Source organism: Mustela nivalis (assembly GCF_964662115.1).
Source record: "Mustela nivalis genome assembly, chromosome: 2".
Taxonomy (NCBI): domain Eukaryota; kingdom Metazoa; phylum Chordata; class Mammalia; order Carnivora; family Mustelidae; genus Mustela; species Mustela nivalis.
Genome location: NC_139021.1, coordinates 84,829,533 through 84,850,145, shown reverse-complemented (window position 1 = coordinate 84,850,145; position 20,613 = coordinate 84,829,533). Strand labels below are relative to the sequence as shown.

The window sequence follows — 20,613 nt, the reverse complement described above, 5'->3', positions numbered from 1 at the left end:
ATACACATACACAATGGAATATTATTCAGTTATTAAAATGAAAGAAATCCTGCCATTTGTGGCCACATGGATAGATCTGGTGAACATTACGCTAAATGAAATAAGCCAGACACAGAAAAACAAAAACTATATGATCTCCCTTATATGTGGAATTTCATAGAAGCAGGGGTAGAACTGTGGTCTCCAGGACCTTGGGGCAGGAGGGATGGGAGGCAATGGCCAAAGATTACCGTTAAGCAAGTAAAAAAGTTCTCTAGAGGGGCCCCTGGGTGGCTCAGTGGGTTAAGCCTCTGCCTTCAGCAGGGTCCTGGGATCGAGTCTCCCATCGGGCTCTCTGCTCAGCAGGGAGTCTGCTTCCCCCGCCCTCGCCTGCCTCTCTGCCTGCTTGTGATCTCTCTCTCTGTCAATTAAATAAGTAAAATCTTTTTTAAAAAAGTTCTGTAGATCTACTATGCAGATAGATTTTATAGCTAATGATATTGTATAGCATACTCAACATTTGCTAAGAGGATAGCTCTTATGCTAAATTTTCTTATCACATAAGAAAAATAATAAACAAGGCAGAAAGAAACTTTAGGAGGTGACATGTCTGTGGTCTTGATGGGGTGATGGTGTATATTTATCTCTAACTCACTGAGTTGTTCACATGAAATATGCACTACTTTTTGCTCGTCTATGTTCATAAAGTGGTTTTCTAAAGTTTCTTTTCTCTTTATAGTAATATTAAAAGGCTGTAGCTTTCTCTAGCACATGTTCCAATGTCTCAAGGCTGTCATAATTATGGATTTAGTTCTAATATCTAAACTAAAGCTTGCCTTGTTTCTATTCTTTTTGTTAAGAATAATTCTGTTTCTGTTTGTAGTCATTACCATAACTTAGTAATTATAGTAGTGGTAATAAACAGACTATGAATTCCCAAAATAAATAGTACACACATGTATACTGTGTAAAATGTTATATTTAACATCATATACCCATCAAGTGAAATTCTTGCTGCACACAAGAGCCCTCATATTGAATGAATACCCTACAGATGTTAAAAAACATAAGCAATAAGGCAGGACCAGTTAAAATCACTATGTCAGATAAAGATGCTAGTTAACATTTATCAATGGCTTACTAGACATGGCCCTGCTTCTTAACTTTCCATGCACTGACTCATTAGATCTGGAAAACACCCTAGGAGGTAGACACTATTATTTACCCCTATTATGCAGATAAGGACATTGAGGGACAGAAATCTAAGTAATGTCTCCAAAAGGATAGTGTCCATAAATGATGAAATCAGGATTCAATCCCAGGCACTTTGATTCCAGAATCTGTGGTCTTAACCAAAAAGAAACCAGAAAGAAACTCAGAAGCATTAACTGAAATTTCTCATCAAGGTGGACGTGTTCTAAGGTAGTTGATGCCTGATTTCCTTCAGTAAGCATTCTCCAGAAACATGACAGTATAAACTACCAATGTCATTCAGTTCTGATTCAGGGTGCAGAGATTGCCTAAAATACTCCTCTTGGTCACCCAACAGTCTTGACAAGGAGTGTCATTCAGCACTCAAAAATCAATGTACTAGATGGTTCAGAGACAATCTTTCATCACATACTCAAAATCCGCTTTAGAAAATTGTTTAAAGAATCATCTTCTTATAATTAAAAATAGAAGAAGAAACAAAGAAAGAAATGAGCTCTCTACAAAACTACTTTAATTTTTCCCATTTTCCCCTCTGCTGCACAAATTAATCTCCCAACACTGGTGGATCCTTTCTTCCATGGCATCTGCACACATTCATCTACAGCAACTTCTTCCTGGAAAATCTACATTTATCTTCATTTCGTCTTTCAAAAACTGAATTGAAATTCATTGCTTCTAGGATGTCATTTTTCTGACAATGATTAGAGGAGTCCAGTGGCTAAGTCTGCAAGTATGTCATGAAATATCAAAATCAGTTCCTCACTTGCCTAGGGAAAATTGTAACCTTCTTTTATCACTTGGCCCATTCTTCTAGTCCTCATGGGGTATATGCAGCCTCTCCTTTTGAATCCAGTTATGAAACATCAACACCCTAGGCTAAAGCATTCCTTGCAACTATATATCCATTTGTTGTATACACAAAGAAACAAAATCCTGTGTATAATTAATCATATTTTAAAATGCTTCTCTGATAAAGTTTGGCATATCTTAAAATTTACCAAATATTATAGCTTAACACCTTCCACAGCTAAGCTGGAAATTCATTTTATAGTTTAAGAGGGAAAAGATTGTGTTTCATTACAAATGTGGACTATACTGGAGAAGCTATGATTTTAGCACCTGCCCTTTCTATGATCTGGTAGGTCCCTACTACACATATTCAATTATCTGTATTTACAAGTCTTATGGGCCTCCCTAATAAACTAGACTTTTTAGAGAACTGCTACAACAATAAACAGCATTTATAAAGTCCAAAGTGATGGTTCCGTTCCCCTCTCCCCAGTGGATTTCTACTAAGACCAAAGATATTTTCATAGCTTTACTTTTACTAGTAAAGTAAAACTGATGGGACAGTAGTCCTCACCCTGGCCAGATTAGAGTACCTAGGGACATCTTAAAAATCTTAACACCCAGGGGTGCCTGGGTGGCACAGATGTTAAGCATCTGACTCTTGGCCTCAGCTAGGATCTTGGGATCGAGCCCCACTTAGGTTTCCTTCTCCCCTCCTTATACCCATCCCCCATCAATCAATCAATCAATCAGTCAGTCAATCTTTAAAAATACCTCGATACAAAGACTGTGCCTCTGGTCAATTAAACCAGAGCCTCCAGGCGTGGGACCGAGGCAGCAGTATAGTCCTTGAACAGCATGGGTTTAAACTGCACATGTGCACGTACATGCAGTTTTTTCTTTTTAATTACAGAACAGTACTAAAAATTAATTCTCTTTACCTTATGATTTTCTCCATTACACTTTATTTTCTCCAGCTTACTTTATTGTAAGAATACAGCATACAAACATATAAAATATAATATGTACTAATCAACTATTTATGTTATCAGTAAAGCTTCTGAGTCAACAGTACACTATCAGTAGTTAAGTTTGGGGAGTCAAAGGTAATACAAGAATTTTGGCTGCCTGGGGTTGGTGCACCAACATTATTCAAGGATTATCTGTATTTTCTGAAGTACCCAGGTGAATCCAACATGCAGCCCAGGGTGAGAACCACTACCCTAGTAATACTGGGAAAATATCAGGTATCCTGTTTGCATTGGGTAAGAACAGTATAACCAAAATCTAAGTTTTGCTCCTGTGTACTATCATCCATCAGTGAACCCAATTCTGAATGTCCCACAACCAAATCAAGGAGTTATAATGGTGACATGGAGATTAATCCCTAAAGAAAATGCGTAAAGAGTCAGCATAGGTTTCTAATGATTTAGCGTCCTTTTTTAAGGAGAAAGAAGAGGACCAAGTAGGTGTATCTTACAATTGCCAGCATGCAATAGATTGTATTCTAAAAATCCACATGCCTGTGGTTCCCTGCTTCATCCCCATCTCTCCAGATTCCGATAAACTTTTCCAGAGTAGCAGATAGCTTGGGCATCTATGTTTGGGTAATGTCTTTATCCATCCTATGTTTAGACATAGAAAGCATAAAAGTGTTATGTTTCTCACCTTCCATGGATTTATGCCTTATGTTTCCACTGGTTTTTGATTTTTCCCCTAGATATGTGTCCTACTCATTTCCAAACTAAGAGTTTGTCTAATTAGAAGTAGGATTGTAAAAATGAGATGAACATGACTGTTCTTACCTTCCCTGACTTTGGTCCCTCCAAGGACTATCGCAGATATGCCAACAGATGATGATAAGAGCCAAATACAGATGTTAATGATCTTTGCCTTCATGGGGGTGCGGAAGTCTAAAGCTTTGACGGGGTGGCACACAGCAATGTATCGGTCCACACTCATCATGGTCAAGGTGAATATGCTGGTAAACATGTTATAATAGTCAATGGAAATGACTATCTTGCACAGCACATCCCCAAATGGCCACGAATTCATCAGATAGACCGTGCTCTGGAAGGGCATGGTTGTAGTAACCAAAGCATCTGCCAACGCCAGGTTAAATATATAAATGTTGGTTGCTGTCTTCATCTTTGTGTATCTAAAAGACAAGAAACAAGAGCATTTCTCTTCAACTTTGTATCAAATCCATGAGTGTGTTTGTAATACAAATCCAAATGTGTTTGTAACAACCTTTGAACTATTGAATTTTTTTTTCATTCACTTATTCTTTACATATTTGTTGAGCATCTAATATGTAAAAGGACTGTTCTAGACATTAAAGGTAATAGGAAAAAAGTGGACAAAAATCTTTGACTTGACTTAGCTTTTATTCTGGTGCTTTGTTCAAAATATAGTGCAAATAAAATAGCATAGATGAATATACATAACAGATCTTTTTGACAGACTCGCACATAATACAGGTTGGTCTTTTTTTGTGACTGGCAATTCATTTTAATCCTACCTGGAGTTGCTTGCTTTTAAGCATTTTTTTATACTTTTTTATTTCTTCCTCTTCACTGTGTAAAACAAAAGATAAAGCTTCTTCAACTTTTCTACAGGGTCATTTTGAGAAATCCATCATTGTAATTACATCTTTTGAAAATTCAAAATGGTTTTCATTTTTAAAATACATTCAATTTCAATGGCTAAAACACAGCTAAGTTTGTTGACTTTTGTTTGCCACTGTGCCATTAGTTTTTCATTATAAGTGCATTATGTAAATAAAGCTGGCTGAGTTCTTCCTTATACACATCACAGCACAAAATGTAATCTAGCACAGTAGGTGAAACTCAGTTCTTCTTTATTCTCATCTTGAGAGATTTTTAAACACATAAATTGTTTCTTCTTCCACCTGAGGGGACAGTAATTTTCAAAAGAGACCAAAAACTTTGCCTTTAAGGCCAAATTATTCTTTCCATTATAACATGAAGTTTAGAACAATTCTACTTTCAACTAAAACTGAATTAAGAGGACTGTTTTACCAAGAGAATGCTCCCTGAGGGATCTCTAGGGCATGAAACATTCCAAACAGTATCAGCAGGTTTTCAGAGGCCAAATGCCTCTGAATATGTAGGGGAAATCTATGTTAATTACTTTCTATACACCTCAGATTTATAGACCTTATCATAATTAATTCAGTCATGCCCCACATACCTTCTTAATGTTATGGTTTTAACTGTTATTTAGGGTCACTTATAAGGAGATGTCCTATGGAAAATTACTGCTTTCTTTATAAAATCAATATCAATGGTTTTTATTGATCACTGCTAGGGTGTCTTTTAATAAATGAATTTCTACATGAGAAATGTCTTTTAACATGTAGTGACAGAACAACCTTGGCTCTCCTGGGAGGCAAGGTGGTCTTCTATGAAGTCAGATCATCCAGAGTCTGGACTTAGTGTATGACTTTTCTGAGTTTCGTGTCCTGTCACATAAAGATAATAAAACCGAATGGCCATACCAGAGGTAAAGGCAGTAGATGACCTGACTCAAAATGTGTGACATATAGGATCACTCTTAGCATCCCACTTACCCTCCCCCAAATCTTCCACTCCTCTCTTTCCTTCTTGCTAGAAAATGTTTTGTCTGTGCTGGGCTGAAGGCATGGTAAAGCATGGCACAGAGTCAGTATCTGTGGGTTTCCATTCTGATGCTCTGCTATTTAAATAGTGCTTTAATCTGGAGAATGAGAAGCTTATTTTAAAATATGTCATGTTTCACCTTTACAATTTTCACTCAAATATTGTTAAGTGGCCTATAAATTTTATTAAATGTGGAGTACCTGGGTGGCTCAGTCCTGTTAAGTGTCTGCCTTTAGCCCAGATCACTATCTCATGGTCTTGGGATCGAGTCCATGTCAGGTTTCCTGCTCAACTGAGAGTCTGCTTCTCCCTCTGCTCACCCCCTCCCCCACTTGTGATCTTTTTCTCTCTCTCTCTAATAAATAAATAATGAGTAAATGTATATGGCCAATGCTCAGAGCATAGGTATTATAAAAGCATAGATAACTAGGGAAGTTCACTTACTGAGACAGAGCAAATATTTCCAATGAGCAAGACTGAAATGCTATCTGTTCAAATGTCTTCTTTAAGGTATAATTTTATGTTTGAAAATGGCATCTTACAAGCCAACCTCCTATTCTGTCTACTTTCTATCCAAGAATCCCTGATATTAACAAAGATTATAGTGGGGAGTGCCTCTGACTTTGCTCTCATATTTAGTGACCCTGATATTCTCTTCTTACTTTATGAAGTTAGGCATATGAGACAGTTCCCTGTTTGGGTAGACTTGGGTTCCAGTCCTTATTTTTCCCTCTGTTAGATTTTGGAGAGGTCACTAAAAATGGAGCTTCAGTTTCTCAACTATAAAATGGGAAATACAATGTTTATCTCATAGAGCTCCTGAGATCATTAATGAAATGCTCCTAATCCAAAGAATATGTCCAGTTTTCATGGTCTTTAACTCCTCTCCCTCCCTTATTATGTATGTGGAAGCCATCAGTCAGTCACCACAAGAAGAAAAAAAGGAACCTAGTTTTCATTAGAGCCATAGTTCAGTTTTAATATGAAAGACAATAGCAAAAATAATGCCTGCAACATATTGGAAGAATGTGAATGAAATGAAATATGAGTTATAACAAAATGTAATATGCACCTTTATCAACAGTAGCCCAAATTATGGAAAGAGCCCAAGTGTCTACTGACTGATGAATGAATAAAGAAGGTGTGGTATATATACACAATGGAATATTACTTAGCCATAAGAAGAATGAAATCTTGCCATTTGCAGCAACAAGGATGAAAATTATGTATTATGTTAAGCAAAATAAGTCAGTTAGAGAAAGACAAATGCCATATGATTTCACTCATATGTGGAATTTAAGAAACAAAACAGGTGAACACAGAGGAAGGGAAAAAAAGAGAAGGAGGCAAAAAAATATAAAAAGAGAGAGAGAGAGAGAGAGAGAAAATGAAGGAAGCAAAGAGAATCATGGGAATTACAAGCATTTCTCAAAGTAATATGGTTATAAACAGCATTGCAAAACTCAAACCTGGGTGCGGGGTGCCAGTTTCCACATTCTTAAATGCCCCCAGCACTGTATAATTTACCAAGGCCAGTGCTTTGACCTCCATGTATTTTATCTGATACTTATGTCAACTGTTCCTCGAGTTTAGCCGGGAGATTTATGTCTTCTCCCTAATATTAGTGAAGCAAGTTAGACTCAGGTGAGTAAAGTGATGTGCTTATTTATTTATTTATTTATTTATCCATTCATTCAAGATTTTATTTATTTATGTGTCAGAGAGAGAGAGCGAGTGCGCACAAGCAGAAGCAGAGGGGAGCAGAGAAAGAAGCAGACTCCTTGTTGAGCAAGAGCCCAAAGTGGGACTCAATCCCAGGATCCTGGGATCAAGATCTAAGCCAAAGGCGGACGCCTAATTGTCTGAGCTACCCAGGCATCCTAACATGATGTTTCTAATGTTGGCAAAGGTGGGGACTCCATGGGATGATCTGAAAGGGGCAGCAAGGCAAGGCCCCTCTCCCAGGGTTCTGGAAGACACATACTTACAAACCTACCACACAAAAAGAGAGAAATGACAGGTATTATTTAAACTAGTGAATAAACTATAAGTTCACCAAATATTTACTGACAGTCTTTTATGTACTACATTGGACCAGATCCTTGATGATAAGACCTCCACCCTGTGATAATAAGACCGTCTGGTTGAGCACTCTGGTTTTGTTAATTTAATCAAAAGGAGATAGTAGCTAGTCCTTTTAGTCACATGTACCCTGAGGGAGAGGGGAGAGCTTTCTTACTATGTTAAGATATGAAATTATTTTCCATTTCATCCATCCTGCTTTACAAAAATGTGCAATATTTCAAATAAAATGGCACCATCTGGGTGGGAAGTTTTGGCTCATGTGGAGAAGCTGGAGGTGGGCTGGCAGCGAGTGGCTGCACTTTTTAGCATACACACCACAGGAGCATATGGCACTAAAAGAGCAAAGCCTGTGGGCTGTCCTCACTACACTTGTCAATGTTACAAACCCAAAAGTGATGGTAAGGTGTACCAGACGGGAAGCAGGGAGCAGGCTGGGAAGAGAAGTCAACCAGAGAATCCTGGGTGGCAGCCAGGAGGAAGGTCATCACCCGGCTACATGTCAGAGGGTGTCTCTGGGAGTAAGGAATGTTCCTCATTGTACCTTAATTCAAGACCTTCCTATTGGAGTTCTCTTTACAGAAAATTAAGAGGGGACTTCTGGACTGGCAGCCATACATGCACAAGGTTATCTGCTGAGCTATCAGGAACCAATGTCTCCACGCAGGTTTTCTGGGAAAGCCTGGCACTTGCTCCGAGAAAAATGAGACACTAGCAAGGGAACATTGACCTTGAACCACAGAGTCTCACATCTTCTTGTCCTTCCCAAATGCCTGCTGTGCTCAGATACTGTGCAGGTAGACAAGCTCGTTCTTGAATTATTAGCGTCCCTTGCTGTTGAGGTGCATTGCCCGAGTGCTTTTTTATTTTAAATTTAAATGATGCTTCTTTAGTCAGGAGCTCCTTTTTAGCCTTATGACAGCATAATAAACCTATAATCTTGCTGGGTAATGACCATCTATCTTTAAATACAAACATGTTTTCCATTTATTGATTTCAGTTATTTTTAGCTCCTACCTGAAATTGTCCCCCATGCTGACAATACACACACACCCTCTCTTCTCTCCGGTTATAGTCAAGCTTCCTCCCCTATAGTCATCATTTCATTATTTCAACACATTTTTAAGTGCCTGCTCCATATACAATAATACACTGGGCATTGAGGACGACTGAGAAAACCAACAAACTGACTGTAACCCGAGGCGCTTTTCAACCCACGAAGTCAAAATTACAACGTAAACTAGAGGACCAGACAGGGCAGGATCAGTGTGTAGTGAAGAGATGGGGGCACATTTTAAAGAAGACAAAACCTGGACAGGATCTTGCACTTTGAGAAGGATCTGGAGAGAGAGGTTTTCATGGCTACAGTAATGAGAACCTGACTGAGCTGGGAAAAGGGGTATAAGGGAACAGAGGACCTTGAATACCAAGAGGCAAAACCATGTGGAGTGTTCACAGAGGGCTTATTATGGGACAACCTCTGTTTTGAGAACTTTATCTGGCAAAATTGTCTTGACGACTAAATGAGACAGTCCCTCAAAGTACTCATCCCAGGACTTGGTATTTGCTGATTGATCGCTGGATGCCAGTCCTCTCAGTCATCACTCCTGCTGCTGGTGTCACTGCGGTGGTCATTATCTGCCACGGCCCTAATAAACTGCCTCACAGTCCCATTATATACCACTGCCCCCACTTCTTCTGAAGAGTAAGCTGTCTAAGAGATGGTTCTCAAGGGTTCTTAGAGTGCACAGCTAATCAGTAAAGGCATTCAGGGCTGTCATTCATAAGTTTCTTAAAGAGGCGGAAATTTCAGAGAATTTACGTGATTCTGTGAATCTGCTCCTTCCAGCAGCTAAAGATTGAAAGCTCTTCTGATAAGTGTGGTAACTATGCATCATGAGGGTAAAAAACATTTGATATGAGGGAATGGGGCATGAGTCAAGGAATACTAATATTGAATACTAGCACACTGCCCATCTACAGACAAAGGCTGTCATGTACACTACAGTGTTGCAGTTTTCCCACAAACAATACCCATTGTTTGGATGAGGAAACAGAGTAAAGAGGAAGTAAATGGCTTGCCTGAGACCACAAATTAGTGGACAAAAGGGAGTAAAATCTGTGGCCCTCAAACCACAGCTCCAACAGAATGAAACAAACATATACCCGAGTGGTCATTTTTCTGAATAGAACCCTTTAGTACGGAGAATGCCTACAGGCCTTTGGAATACACCTGAAGAATCACTCTTTGGTCCTGGTGAAGAAGATGAGTGTGACCAAACACTCCTGACCCACAGGAAGCTGGCCACTCACTATCTTACAAGACCTGAGCTGCACTAGCTTCTGAAGACCCCTAACACACCATGCTCAGTAGAAGGAAATTTCTGTGACACCTGGGAAAATGCAATCCTTTTAAACCAACAATGGACAACTAGCATAATGACCGACATGCTTCAACATTCTTTCCTCTGCATTGTCAACAAGCATGATTTATTCATTTTCCTGGGCATGTTTTCCAGATACAGAGCATTCCAAATTTTATATTTTAAATGATCAGAAATTGTGGCTTTACTGACGTGAATTTTCAGAAGTACTTATTTGAAAACATAATGAGTTTGCTACATTAATTCTCTAGATAGCTTCCAGTTCATCTCAAAATTGAGTTGCTGTGTCTTTTTGGATTATTTACTATTGAAACTATGATTCTTTACTAAGAGGCAATAGCTTATTAATTTTTTAACGGAAGGAAAGGAAATTTGGTTCTTGTTTCATCGGACTCTGAAATTGAATATACTCACTATATTCACATTCACTATGTGAATCCACAGATTCATTCAGATGTCAGGTCCCTCCAGTTCCCCAGAATTACTCTCCCATATTCAAAGAGAAAAAGCTATAGAAAGAACAGAGGAGCAGATGTGTCCCTGAGTTCCACGACTGTCCCAGCCTCAGCGACCATGCTGGCAGTGATGTATGGCCAGAATGGTGGACATGCATCGCCTTGCAAGGGGGGCAGGCTGTCAGGCAGGGCGGTGGAAGAATGCAGAACAGTGATTTCACTGCTACAGCAGGTGCCAGGACCTGCTCATCCTCTGTAGGCATGGTCCTGACACCCAGCATCAATGTTCTAGTGTACTCAGCTGTGCACACAGCGTGAGTGTTTATCACGCCTGAAAACAGTAGAACAACTGTAAATTTCATGTGATTGACATGCTGTTTCTCAGACTACAACTATCCGGATATTTAGAAGTACACAGATATCTTAGATGATTTTTTCCAACTTTATACAGAAAACTGAAGTAGCTAAGGGTACCACAGGATGCTGGCAGAGAGAAGACAAGATTAACTTCCACTCTGTACTCTTATCAGTAGGAAATGCCGCCCCCCCAACCCCGGTGGAAAGCAACATGGTAAGCAGAGAGAGTTCGTAGTCTTGTGAAGTTAAGTGAGTAAACACTTAGCAGCTCAGAAGAGTGTTCCCATTGTGAAAGAGGGTCTCTAAATACTCGGAACTCTAGCTGTTTTTAATATGAAGCCTCCCTTTCCCACCTTCAGACCAGTCTTTTGGGATCTCTCAATTTATCACATATTCATCACATGCCTTCTGTTTTTCTCATCTTTCATCTTTGCTGGACCAGGGAAGGGTCAATTTTTACACACACACACACACACACACACACATCTTTTACAATATTATCCCCACTCCTAAAATCTCCTCTCTTACATAAACTTTCCTTATCTCAGAAATAAATCAGTATCCCCTCTAAAGAAAGAAACAAAGAAAGACTGGCTGATTTTCTGTGGAGAAATAAATCTTTTGTTAATACACTTTTGAGCCTGCATTACTTGCATCACTGAAACCACATAAGCCAAACTTTAGAAAAAAGACTATCCTGCAGCCACACAATTTTAGGTTTTTGCACTGAGGACAGGCTGAGCCCCCCGGGGCAATGACAATTGAGTGCATCCAGAAGTTAATCTGGAGTGAAAAAAATGCCAGCTACACAGCTCACAGAAAGATACTGCTACTCAAGAGATACAGGTGAGTGATCAATGGAGAGGGGCAATCATCTCCCAGCCAGAAATAAGTCCCTCCTAAAACTAAGTTGAAGACAGGCACAGGAAAAATTGTAAAGTCTCATAAGGTCAACAAAATTAAGAAGTGATTTTGAAGACTACAATTGTGCCTAGAGTCTGTTAAAGGTTGGAGTTCTATGTCCGATGACTTTTTTTTCCTTTCTTTTCCTTTTTTTTGGGGGGGGGGGTATACAGCTGATTCTTTTCTGATCTCTGAAACACAAGGATTTGGATTTCAGCTGCAATCTCATGTTCCACAGGGAAGAAAAGAGTTCCACTTTGTACATTCATATCATCACTTGCAATGAAATCAAGTCTCTCTTTTAAGAGCTTGTAAAATGACAAAATTACCTGGAGAAATGCAAGATAGGCACTTTTGGAAAATAATTTCTGGAGGGATCTTCACTATTCTTACTTTTGAGGAAATGTTCAACATTAATTTCAAAGAGAGGACTCAGGATAAATGAGAACATATTTTTCAATCAAAGCCTGAGATAAGACAGATGTCAGAGATGGAGTAGCACAAGGTTAATTATACCAGTATGCCTCTGCCTTTCCTTCAGTGCCTTGCTAGGAGAAGTCTGGTATTATCCAAGGTAGGCTACAGTAACACTTGAGAGAATGTGGAATATATGTGTACATACAATTGCCATGATTGCAATGAGAACTTCGAGAAGGAAAAGATACTCTTTTTCATGGATGGAAAAGACTCATCAGACACTCTGATTGGGTCAACTCACTTCTTCTTTAATTCTGTGATAGCCACAGTTTCCTAGAACTGACACAAGTTCAACCATGCGGCCCAGACCAACTCAGGGGTGACCTGAGTCTATATATGCCATGCGACCTAAGATGGTCTCTGCAGAGTGGGATTTCTGTCAGTGGCTTGGAGAAGCACTCTGTTCCCTCTGTTTTTTTGCAAGCTTGAATGGGTTGGCTGCCTTTGGAGAAGAAATTTGAGTTCTGGAAATGGAAGCATTTCCAGAGGATTTTTGTGGTTCTGGTTTTGTTTTTGTTTTGTTTGTTTTTTTCCCCGTGTCTCTTCTAAAGCTGCCCGTTAGGAAATTTCAACACTGCCCAGGCTGAACTATAAGAAAGCCAAAGTCTTCTACTCCCAGGGCAAGGGTAGCAAAAGACTGACTCCCTAGATGTCTTTATTGTGGTAGTGGTGAATTAATGAAAACTAATGAGAAAAGCAAAAGGCAAAACTTAAGACCAACAACCAAGTAATTTTGATTCCTGTTATTTTTGTCCTAGTAATTTTTTCCTTGTTTATGCTTATATTTAACTTTAAAAGAAGTATGCCTTTACAAGAGTAATGCTTCCCTTCAAATTAAACAAGAGAACATATATACATAATTTTCATGAAAATTGAAGCTTGAGGAGAGTGTTTTCTTAAGGAGAACAGAAATAGGATAGGCTGTGATTAGGGCTGAATTGTGTCCCCTCAGATACATGCATTCAAATTCAAACACCCCAGTACCTCAGAATGTGACTGAATTTTAAGATAGAGACTTCAAAGAGACAAAGTGAGGTAAAATCAAGGTAGAATGGGGTCAAACGGGTGGGCTTTAATACAATTTGACTGGTGCCTATATCAAAGTAGGAGATTAAGACACAGACACACATGGAAAGAAGACCACGTGAGGTCACAGAGAAAAGAGCCATCTATAAGCCAAGGAGAGAGGGCTCAGAAGAAACCAACCCTGCCAACACCTTGATCTCGGACTTCTAGTCTCCCTGTGAGAAAATAATTTCTGTTGTTTAAACCACCCAGTCTGTGGACCTTTGTGACAGCAGCCTTAGCACACCAAGATAGGGCTGAGCAAAGGTTTCCCTGAGAAAGAAGGTCCCCCTGCCACAAGCAGCCTGTCTCTGCTGATGCCTGCCTTCCCACCAGACTTGCTCAGCCGGTCCCACCAACACGTAACCCAATTCCTTGCAACAAATCTCTTCACAGGTACATCTCCTACTGGTTCTACTGTTCTGAATGAATCCTGAATAATACAGAGAGTGAGAAAAGTGAGGATAGAAGAGCTGAGAAGGCTCTGGAAAATATGACCAATTAAGAAACACAAGAAGAGTAGGCTGTGCTGTGGACAAGAGAATCCCAAGGATGTGCCAGGAAGTGAAGGACAGGGTGCTATCAGAAAAAGCAAGGGGCATAAGACTGGTCGAGCATATCAAATCTCCACAGAAATCAAGGGACAGTCAGCCAAAATGAGAAGCTGAAACATGATGCTCTAGCTTTGGTAAAGGAGCGTCAGGGAGGGAATTCATGCACACAGGACTGAGGAACATGTGAAAGACAAGAAAATGAAGAAGGATTATCCCTCTAAGAAGTTTACCTACAATACACAGGAGGATGAAAAGACATTAGGTAAAGGAACTCAGAAAAATGGAAGGGTCGTGGATATTGATTACCTGTAAGATGACAGATGCTTGAATATGTCCAGGAGCTTAATGGACAAAAGCAGTGGAGAGATTACAGATAGCAGAGAAATGGGTTAGCTAACACAGCAGAAACCTCAGGAGAGCCCAAGGTGATGAGATTCAACCCTCAGGAGCAGGGATCTGCTATGGATACAAAGAAGGAAACATCCCACAGAGATGGGATGCTATGAGGGAGGGTGGCTGCCAATGCCAATGCATGTATATAGGGAGAACATTCCCAGCAGCTAGACTCCAGGGCCACAGTGAACTACTGGGTTAAGATCATCCCATGACCATGATGAAATATGATTAGGGAGGGCTTAGGAATTAGTACCGATTAAATTAGTTTGGCGTTTTTTTTGCTTTGTTTTCTTTTGTCTTGTTTTGGTTTTTTTTGTTTGTTTGTTTGTTTGTTTTTGTTCATTTGTTTTGTTTTGGTTTGGTTTTTGTTTTCTAGTGACAAATAGGAAAAGGTATTGTTTCTTTCTGGAAATAGGAGAGAGACAGAAACACTAGGCAGACTTGGGTTCAACTACTCTTGAAGGTGGCGACTTTGCCTTCAAGTATATCTTTACAAAGATAAAATTGATTTTATTCAGCGGCACTCAATTCGCTGGGAATAGGAACAGGAAGGTAAAGTACTAGCTCGATCCAGGGTCATGGTTCAGTGGAAGAAAAGAGCAGAAGGACAAGAAGGCAAGGCAGCTGAATGTATTGTCAAGAGAGGCTGCAGTGATGGTTTATGGTGTCCAGGCAAGGTAAGAGAAAAGGACAGTCTGGGAGAAAATGCATTCTTACTGCCCAGTAAGAAAATATCCACAGGTCTGCAGGAGTGGTATAGTGGGCAATGAATTGAACAGTGAGACAAAGCATGGGCTCTGGGGTCAGCTTGGCTCCACGATCAGCAAGGTGTGACCTTTGTCAGTTTATTTAATCTTTCTTTGCTTTCAGTTCACCATCTGTTAAATGGGATAGTAATACACCTATGGTTGTGAAGAATAAATAAAATTATTCCCATGAAGTAGGGAGCTTTACCCATCTGGCATATATTTAGTGTCCTTCAAGTTTTAGTCATGTCTGCTAGGGGTGGAGACAGCTGTATGCATGGAAGTTGCAGGAGAATGGAAGTTTTAGATGTCACAGGTGAGACTGCCTAGCAGGATCCAGGATGTGGGTGTGGGTGTGGGTGGCCATCACAACATTTGCTGCAGGTGACCTACACAGGTAGAGGTGGAGAGAACACAGGCTTAGGATCCTAAGTGTCACACCCATTGGCAAATCCGAGGTATCCGTAGGAGCCAAATATAGAGATCCAGGGCTGAGGTAAGAACCTCCCATCCTGGGGCACCTGGATGGCTCAGTGGGTTAAGCCTCTGCCTTCTGCTCAGGTCATGATCCCAGGGTCCTGGGATCAAGCCCCACATGGAGCTCTCTGCTCAGCAGGGAGTCTGCTTCCTCCTCTCTCTCTGTCTGCCTCGCTACATACTTGTGATCGCTGTCTGTCAAATAAATAAATAAAACCTTTAAAAAAAAAAGAACCTCCCATCCCAGCTCCACAAATGCCAAAGTCTAGTGAGAAGGGAGCACCTAGGTGCTTAATTTTAAGGTTTTCACAATGAAAAGTTACTATGCCCTAATATTAGGCAGTTATGGCAATTGGTACCTATGAAATTATGAAAACCCTTGAAATTATAAATATATTCAGAGGGTACTGAGTAGCATTTCAGGCACTCAATATGGGAAATCAATGTATAAGACAGCTCTAAAAACAGTCAAAGCTTTTTCCACAACCCTAAGTTACTCCCCAGGTTTGAGATGACCATCTCGGACCTGCACCTGCCCTGACATCCAAACATCTTTAGAATGATGTCCTCGACGTCTGAACCATGACTCTTTTCAATGTGTAGTATTTTAAAATAGTGTTCCTCTCAAAAGTGATCCTCCATCTTTTCAAGCAGTGTTGCTCAGCCCTCAAGATCGATTACAAATCCTCGTATGAACCCTCACTCCTGTTCTGCCCTCAGTTCTGATGTGTCCACCATACCCACCTCTCTCAAATCTTCAGTTCCTTCTTCTGAGCAAAATAAACCCAAGTTCAACAACTTCTCTTCTGAGGTTTTATTTTTCAACTCTTTGACCATGTCTCAGTCTTAACCAACTCCAAATACTCCTTAATCCTCTTAGCTATAGCTGTAAGTAAACTAATGTTTCAGTACATTGGCATTCCAGGATGATAGCAGAACTCCTCACTTTTCATATTTCATCTCCAAGTAGGTAAGAGTGGGGTGGGAGGATGATTGTTACATGAACTCGCTAACTTCTTTGGTATTTTTAGCTGAATTTATCTCCTTTTAACAAATTTTAGTCCTGGGTATCTTTTGGATACACACACACACACACATAATTATAGACTGCATATGTTATATAAATATGTGACTAATTAGTAAGTCTACCATATTATGATTTATAATGGTGATTATTCACTATATGTAATTATATATAATTGTTATATATATTTATATTTCATTTCTATTTCTATTTCTTCATATTCATATTTGCTATTAAAGGTCCTAGTTAATCTGTACGGTTATATAAACAGTTGTTAAGCAACTAAGAAGCTCTTCTCAAACTCAAAACTTCAGGTGCTCATTCAAATAACAGTAAGATGTTTTGCTCATGCACTTAAATATAAGTAGGAACACGTTTTTTTTTTTTTCTTAGCATCTTCTTATTTAACAATGTTTTATTACAAAACAACAGTCTCTGAACAGAGAATTTTTAAAATTTTTAATTGTAATTGAGAACACAACTGTCTTTTCTTTTCTCTTGGTTGCTATAATCTTCTCTCTAAAGGTGAGCAACCCTGAAATTACTAATGATTTGGAAAAGCAACGTGTTTTAAAATATTTTCTTCCTCTGTAGCCTTTAACTCATCATAGAGCAAATGCCCAAAAAATGCAATACACAGTTACGGAAACCAAGGCTAATAAGCCAGAAGCACTAACTGTAGGTGAAATGAGATTTAAAATATGTATTCACAGGCCTAAATGATGAGTTTTAGTTCCGGAGCGCAGATGAAGATAAAAGACCTGACATTTTCAAATCTAGATAGACAGTTTAATGGGCATTTTTTATTATGATGACTTCCCAAGACTCATGCTACTATAGATAGTGTTCTTAAGGGTCGTATAAAATATAGAGCTAAAGTTAGAATTTAAAAACAAGAACGTAGTTTTTATTCATCCCTTCAATGCCTCTGAAAAGAGTGACTTGTGTCCCTTATTTCACAAGGACTTCTCAAAGGAATGAAAGCCCCTTATTCATTCTCAACTCTCCCAAAAGGGAAATACATATATATCAAAGGGCATCCAGAGCAAGGTTGGGATTTTTTTTTTTCCTTTTTTTGTTTTCTTTGTTGAAAGAGGCCAAAATAAGAATTGCTTCACTTACCAGAAAATTAGCAAATATAGGTGGATATTTGGGTATTTATAATTAGAAGCTGACTTCAATGTAATGCCACCAAAGAACAATAAAATAGAACCATCTGCTTCTCTAGATGGAAAATAAAAAGTAAAGCAATATTTGAAAACCTCCACTACCCACACTTTAAAGGGTAAATATTGGATATTGGATGGCTTATTTACCAAAAAATCACTGATATTCTAAATAAATAAGGAAATATTTCAGTACTAAAAGGGCTCATGCATGGATACCAACAACTCTAAATAGTATATTGACTTTTGCTCATAAACCATAATACCAATCTGATGAGTCACTTAAAATTCTGAATTATCTCCAATGCATTCGTGGGCCTGAATTTTACCTTAAGAATTATTTGCAAAGGACAGACCAAAGTGCTCCGAACTGGCGTGGGCAACCAGGCAAAAAAGCCAGTTAAAGGAACTAGCTTCCTTTCCAGAAGACACTGACCTTTCTCCACACCCTAGTACTTAGCCTGACCACAGTTTTCAGTAGGGGCCAGCGTTGGGGGTGGGTGAAGAGGAGGGTCGTTCAAATGCTCAAACAGCTCCTGGCTGTGCGATTCGCCCCGTGTGAATTTCGCAGTTCCCCACCCAAAACTCTTCCAGGAAATCCTTTACTTCAAGGAGGCCACCCTCTGAGAATCTCCGGGGTCCCCGCAAGAACTGCAAGGAGTCTCCGCCACCAGGCTGGAGCCCCAACCTCCAGTCCTGGCGGCAGAGCCCGACCTTCCCTCCAGACCCCACCCACTGCGGCGCCCGGACCCCACACTCACCGGATGATCACGAACATGACCAGAGAGTTGCCCACCAAGCCCACGACGAACACCACCGAGTAGACCGCCGTGATGATGACTGGGATGGCGGGAGAGATGTGCGCGGACTCCAGCGGCGCGCCCTCGGAGCCCCCGCTGCTGTTGCGGTCGGCCTCGGCCCAGTCCGGCAGCCAGCTGCCGTTTGGGAGCAGGCAGGTGCTCGGGGAGCAGGTGGGGCTCGGCTCCCCGCGGAAGATCTGGACCGGGGACTCCATGGTCAGGCGACTGCAGCTGGAGGGCAAGCAGAGGAAGAATTGCGGGGTCACGAGAGCTAGCTGGACCCAGAGAGGCAAACTTTGCCCGCACGCGGGCCAGCGCGCGGAGGCCAGTAGCCCGCGAAGCCCGGGACCCCCTGATGCCCACTCCGGCGCCATGTCCCCCGGGGCGGGAGAAGGAGGGTGGACCTCTCGCTGCCGCTGGGTACTGGTGAGGCGGACAGCGCTCGCTCCTCTTCCCCAGCTCCAGAAATCCCCTCCAGCCCTTTCCTAGGCACGGTCCCCTGGCGGAATTGTCCCCAGACTGATGCTCTGAGCCCCCAGGAACAAAAAGCACTCGAGCTCAGAGCCCTGGCTCCCCAGGACTGCTCCTAGAAAGTCAAAAGCCCGAAGCTTACCTCGGGCTTCCGAAGACCCGCGCAGTGGTTCAGGGGACGTCCTGGCCCCTGCGGAACCTTGCGCTCCCGGAGCGGCTCAGCCCTCGGAGTCGCCGCGCAGCCGAAGCTCAGTGCTCAGACAGAGGTACCTTTTCTACCCAGCTCGGTCGCCGCGGCTCACGCGGCTCCCCACAACCTGCGGCGGCTCAGCCAGGCCTTTGCTGCTAGGACTAGGCGGGAGCACTGGCCGGGCGGGGGGGAGAGCTCAGGGGAGCCCCGCCCCGGGCCGCGCCCCGCCCCGCCCCGTGCCGCCCACCCAAACCCAGCTTGGCCAGCAGAGGTTAACTGCCCAGCCTCGGCAAGTCCCCAGCTGAGGCTCAGTGAGCACCAACTACCTAGAGCCACAGCGTCCTGTCTTGGACAGCCCAACGACTGAGAGCTGCTGTTCCCTCTAGTTTCAGTAATAAGGAAGGATGTGCCTCAATAGGAGCATGCTTCTAGATTATCTATAATAAAGTCTGGAACTACTGCGGGCCTCATTCTCCAGGCAGGTCTTCTTTCAAGGGAGGAGAAAAAACATGCTTTTGTTTATTTGAATGACCCATCCAAATAAAGTAGTCAAATAGTCTAATTAGAATAAGACCAGGTCATAAGATATTAATGATTTAGTATGCATAAATAGAATATTCCTGTACATTCCATTCCTTCTAGTCTTCTCTGAGAGGACACACAGACTGCACCTCACAGATATTAACTGTATCTCGTGCTATTACCTGCGAATAAGTAAAACACTCTCCCTACTCAGGCCTCGATGTTGGCTGGGGAGTTGACAATGTCTCTTTCTTTCTTTATTCCCTGCAGTCATCAATTTTCTGTCCCTAGAGTGCCTTTATTTATGAAGCCCCCAAGAGCCTGAACTCCCATAGAGAAATTCAGTTGTTGTCATTTCTGTGGTTAACTCCACCAGTCAAGGATTGCTCAGATTCTGCTGGGTGAAAGACGCCCTCCAACAAAGAGACCCAGGGAACAATGACAAAAATGAAGGAAGGCCAAGGTAAGTTGTTCAGAGGAGCAAGGACTCAACCACTGAAGTGAAGGTCCTGAAGGACAGTGGGGAGCTTCCCCTTCCCAAATTGGGTATGGGAGTCAGGAGGCTGACACAGTCATTCCATTCATCAGTCCACTGCAGAAGAGAGCTCCTACCTTATTCAAGATGCTGTGACCCCCAAAGAGGCATTTGACACCAGGGTCTTAACAACCTCAAGATGCACAGCTCTTCTTAGGAATTTGATTCAAAAAACAACAGCAAAGCTCTCCTTTGCCCAAAAGAATCCCTCCAACCCTGGGATCATAGGTATTTTGAAAATTATTATCAAATCTTACATTGTTTTTTAGGTTTTGATTGCAGATTTTCATTAGAAGATGACAAAACATCAGAATGGTGGGATCTCCATGTGTCTGAGGGTACTTCTGTGTTAGGAAGATGGCAGATGAATCATCTCCAGATGTCTCGG

General features: G+C 41.2%; 1 protein-coding gene across 1 annotated transcript in view; it reads right to left on the bottom strand.

Annotated features, from left to right (window-relative positions):
* Nucleotides 1–19,492, bottom strand: part of OPRK1 (opioid receptor kappa 1) — a 30,787-nt gene extending 11,295 nt beyond the window's left edge. The window contains exons 1-3 of the mRNA XM_082721263.1: nt 19,121–19,492; nt 18,469–18,738; nt 3,786–4,138 (exon numbers count right to left, since the gene is read on the bottom strand). Of these exons, the coding sequence (XP_082577389.1) occupies nt 3,786–4,138; nt 18,469–18,722 (607 nt within the window). The 5' untranslated portion in view covers nt 18,723–18,738; nt 19,121–19,492. The remainder of the gene's footprint in view (nt 1–3,785; nt 4,139–18,468; nt 18,739–19,120) is intronic.
* Between the last annotated feature and the right edge of the window lie 1,121 nt (nt 19,493–20,613).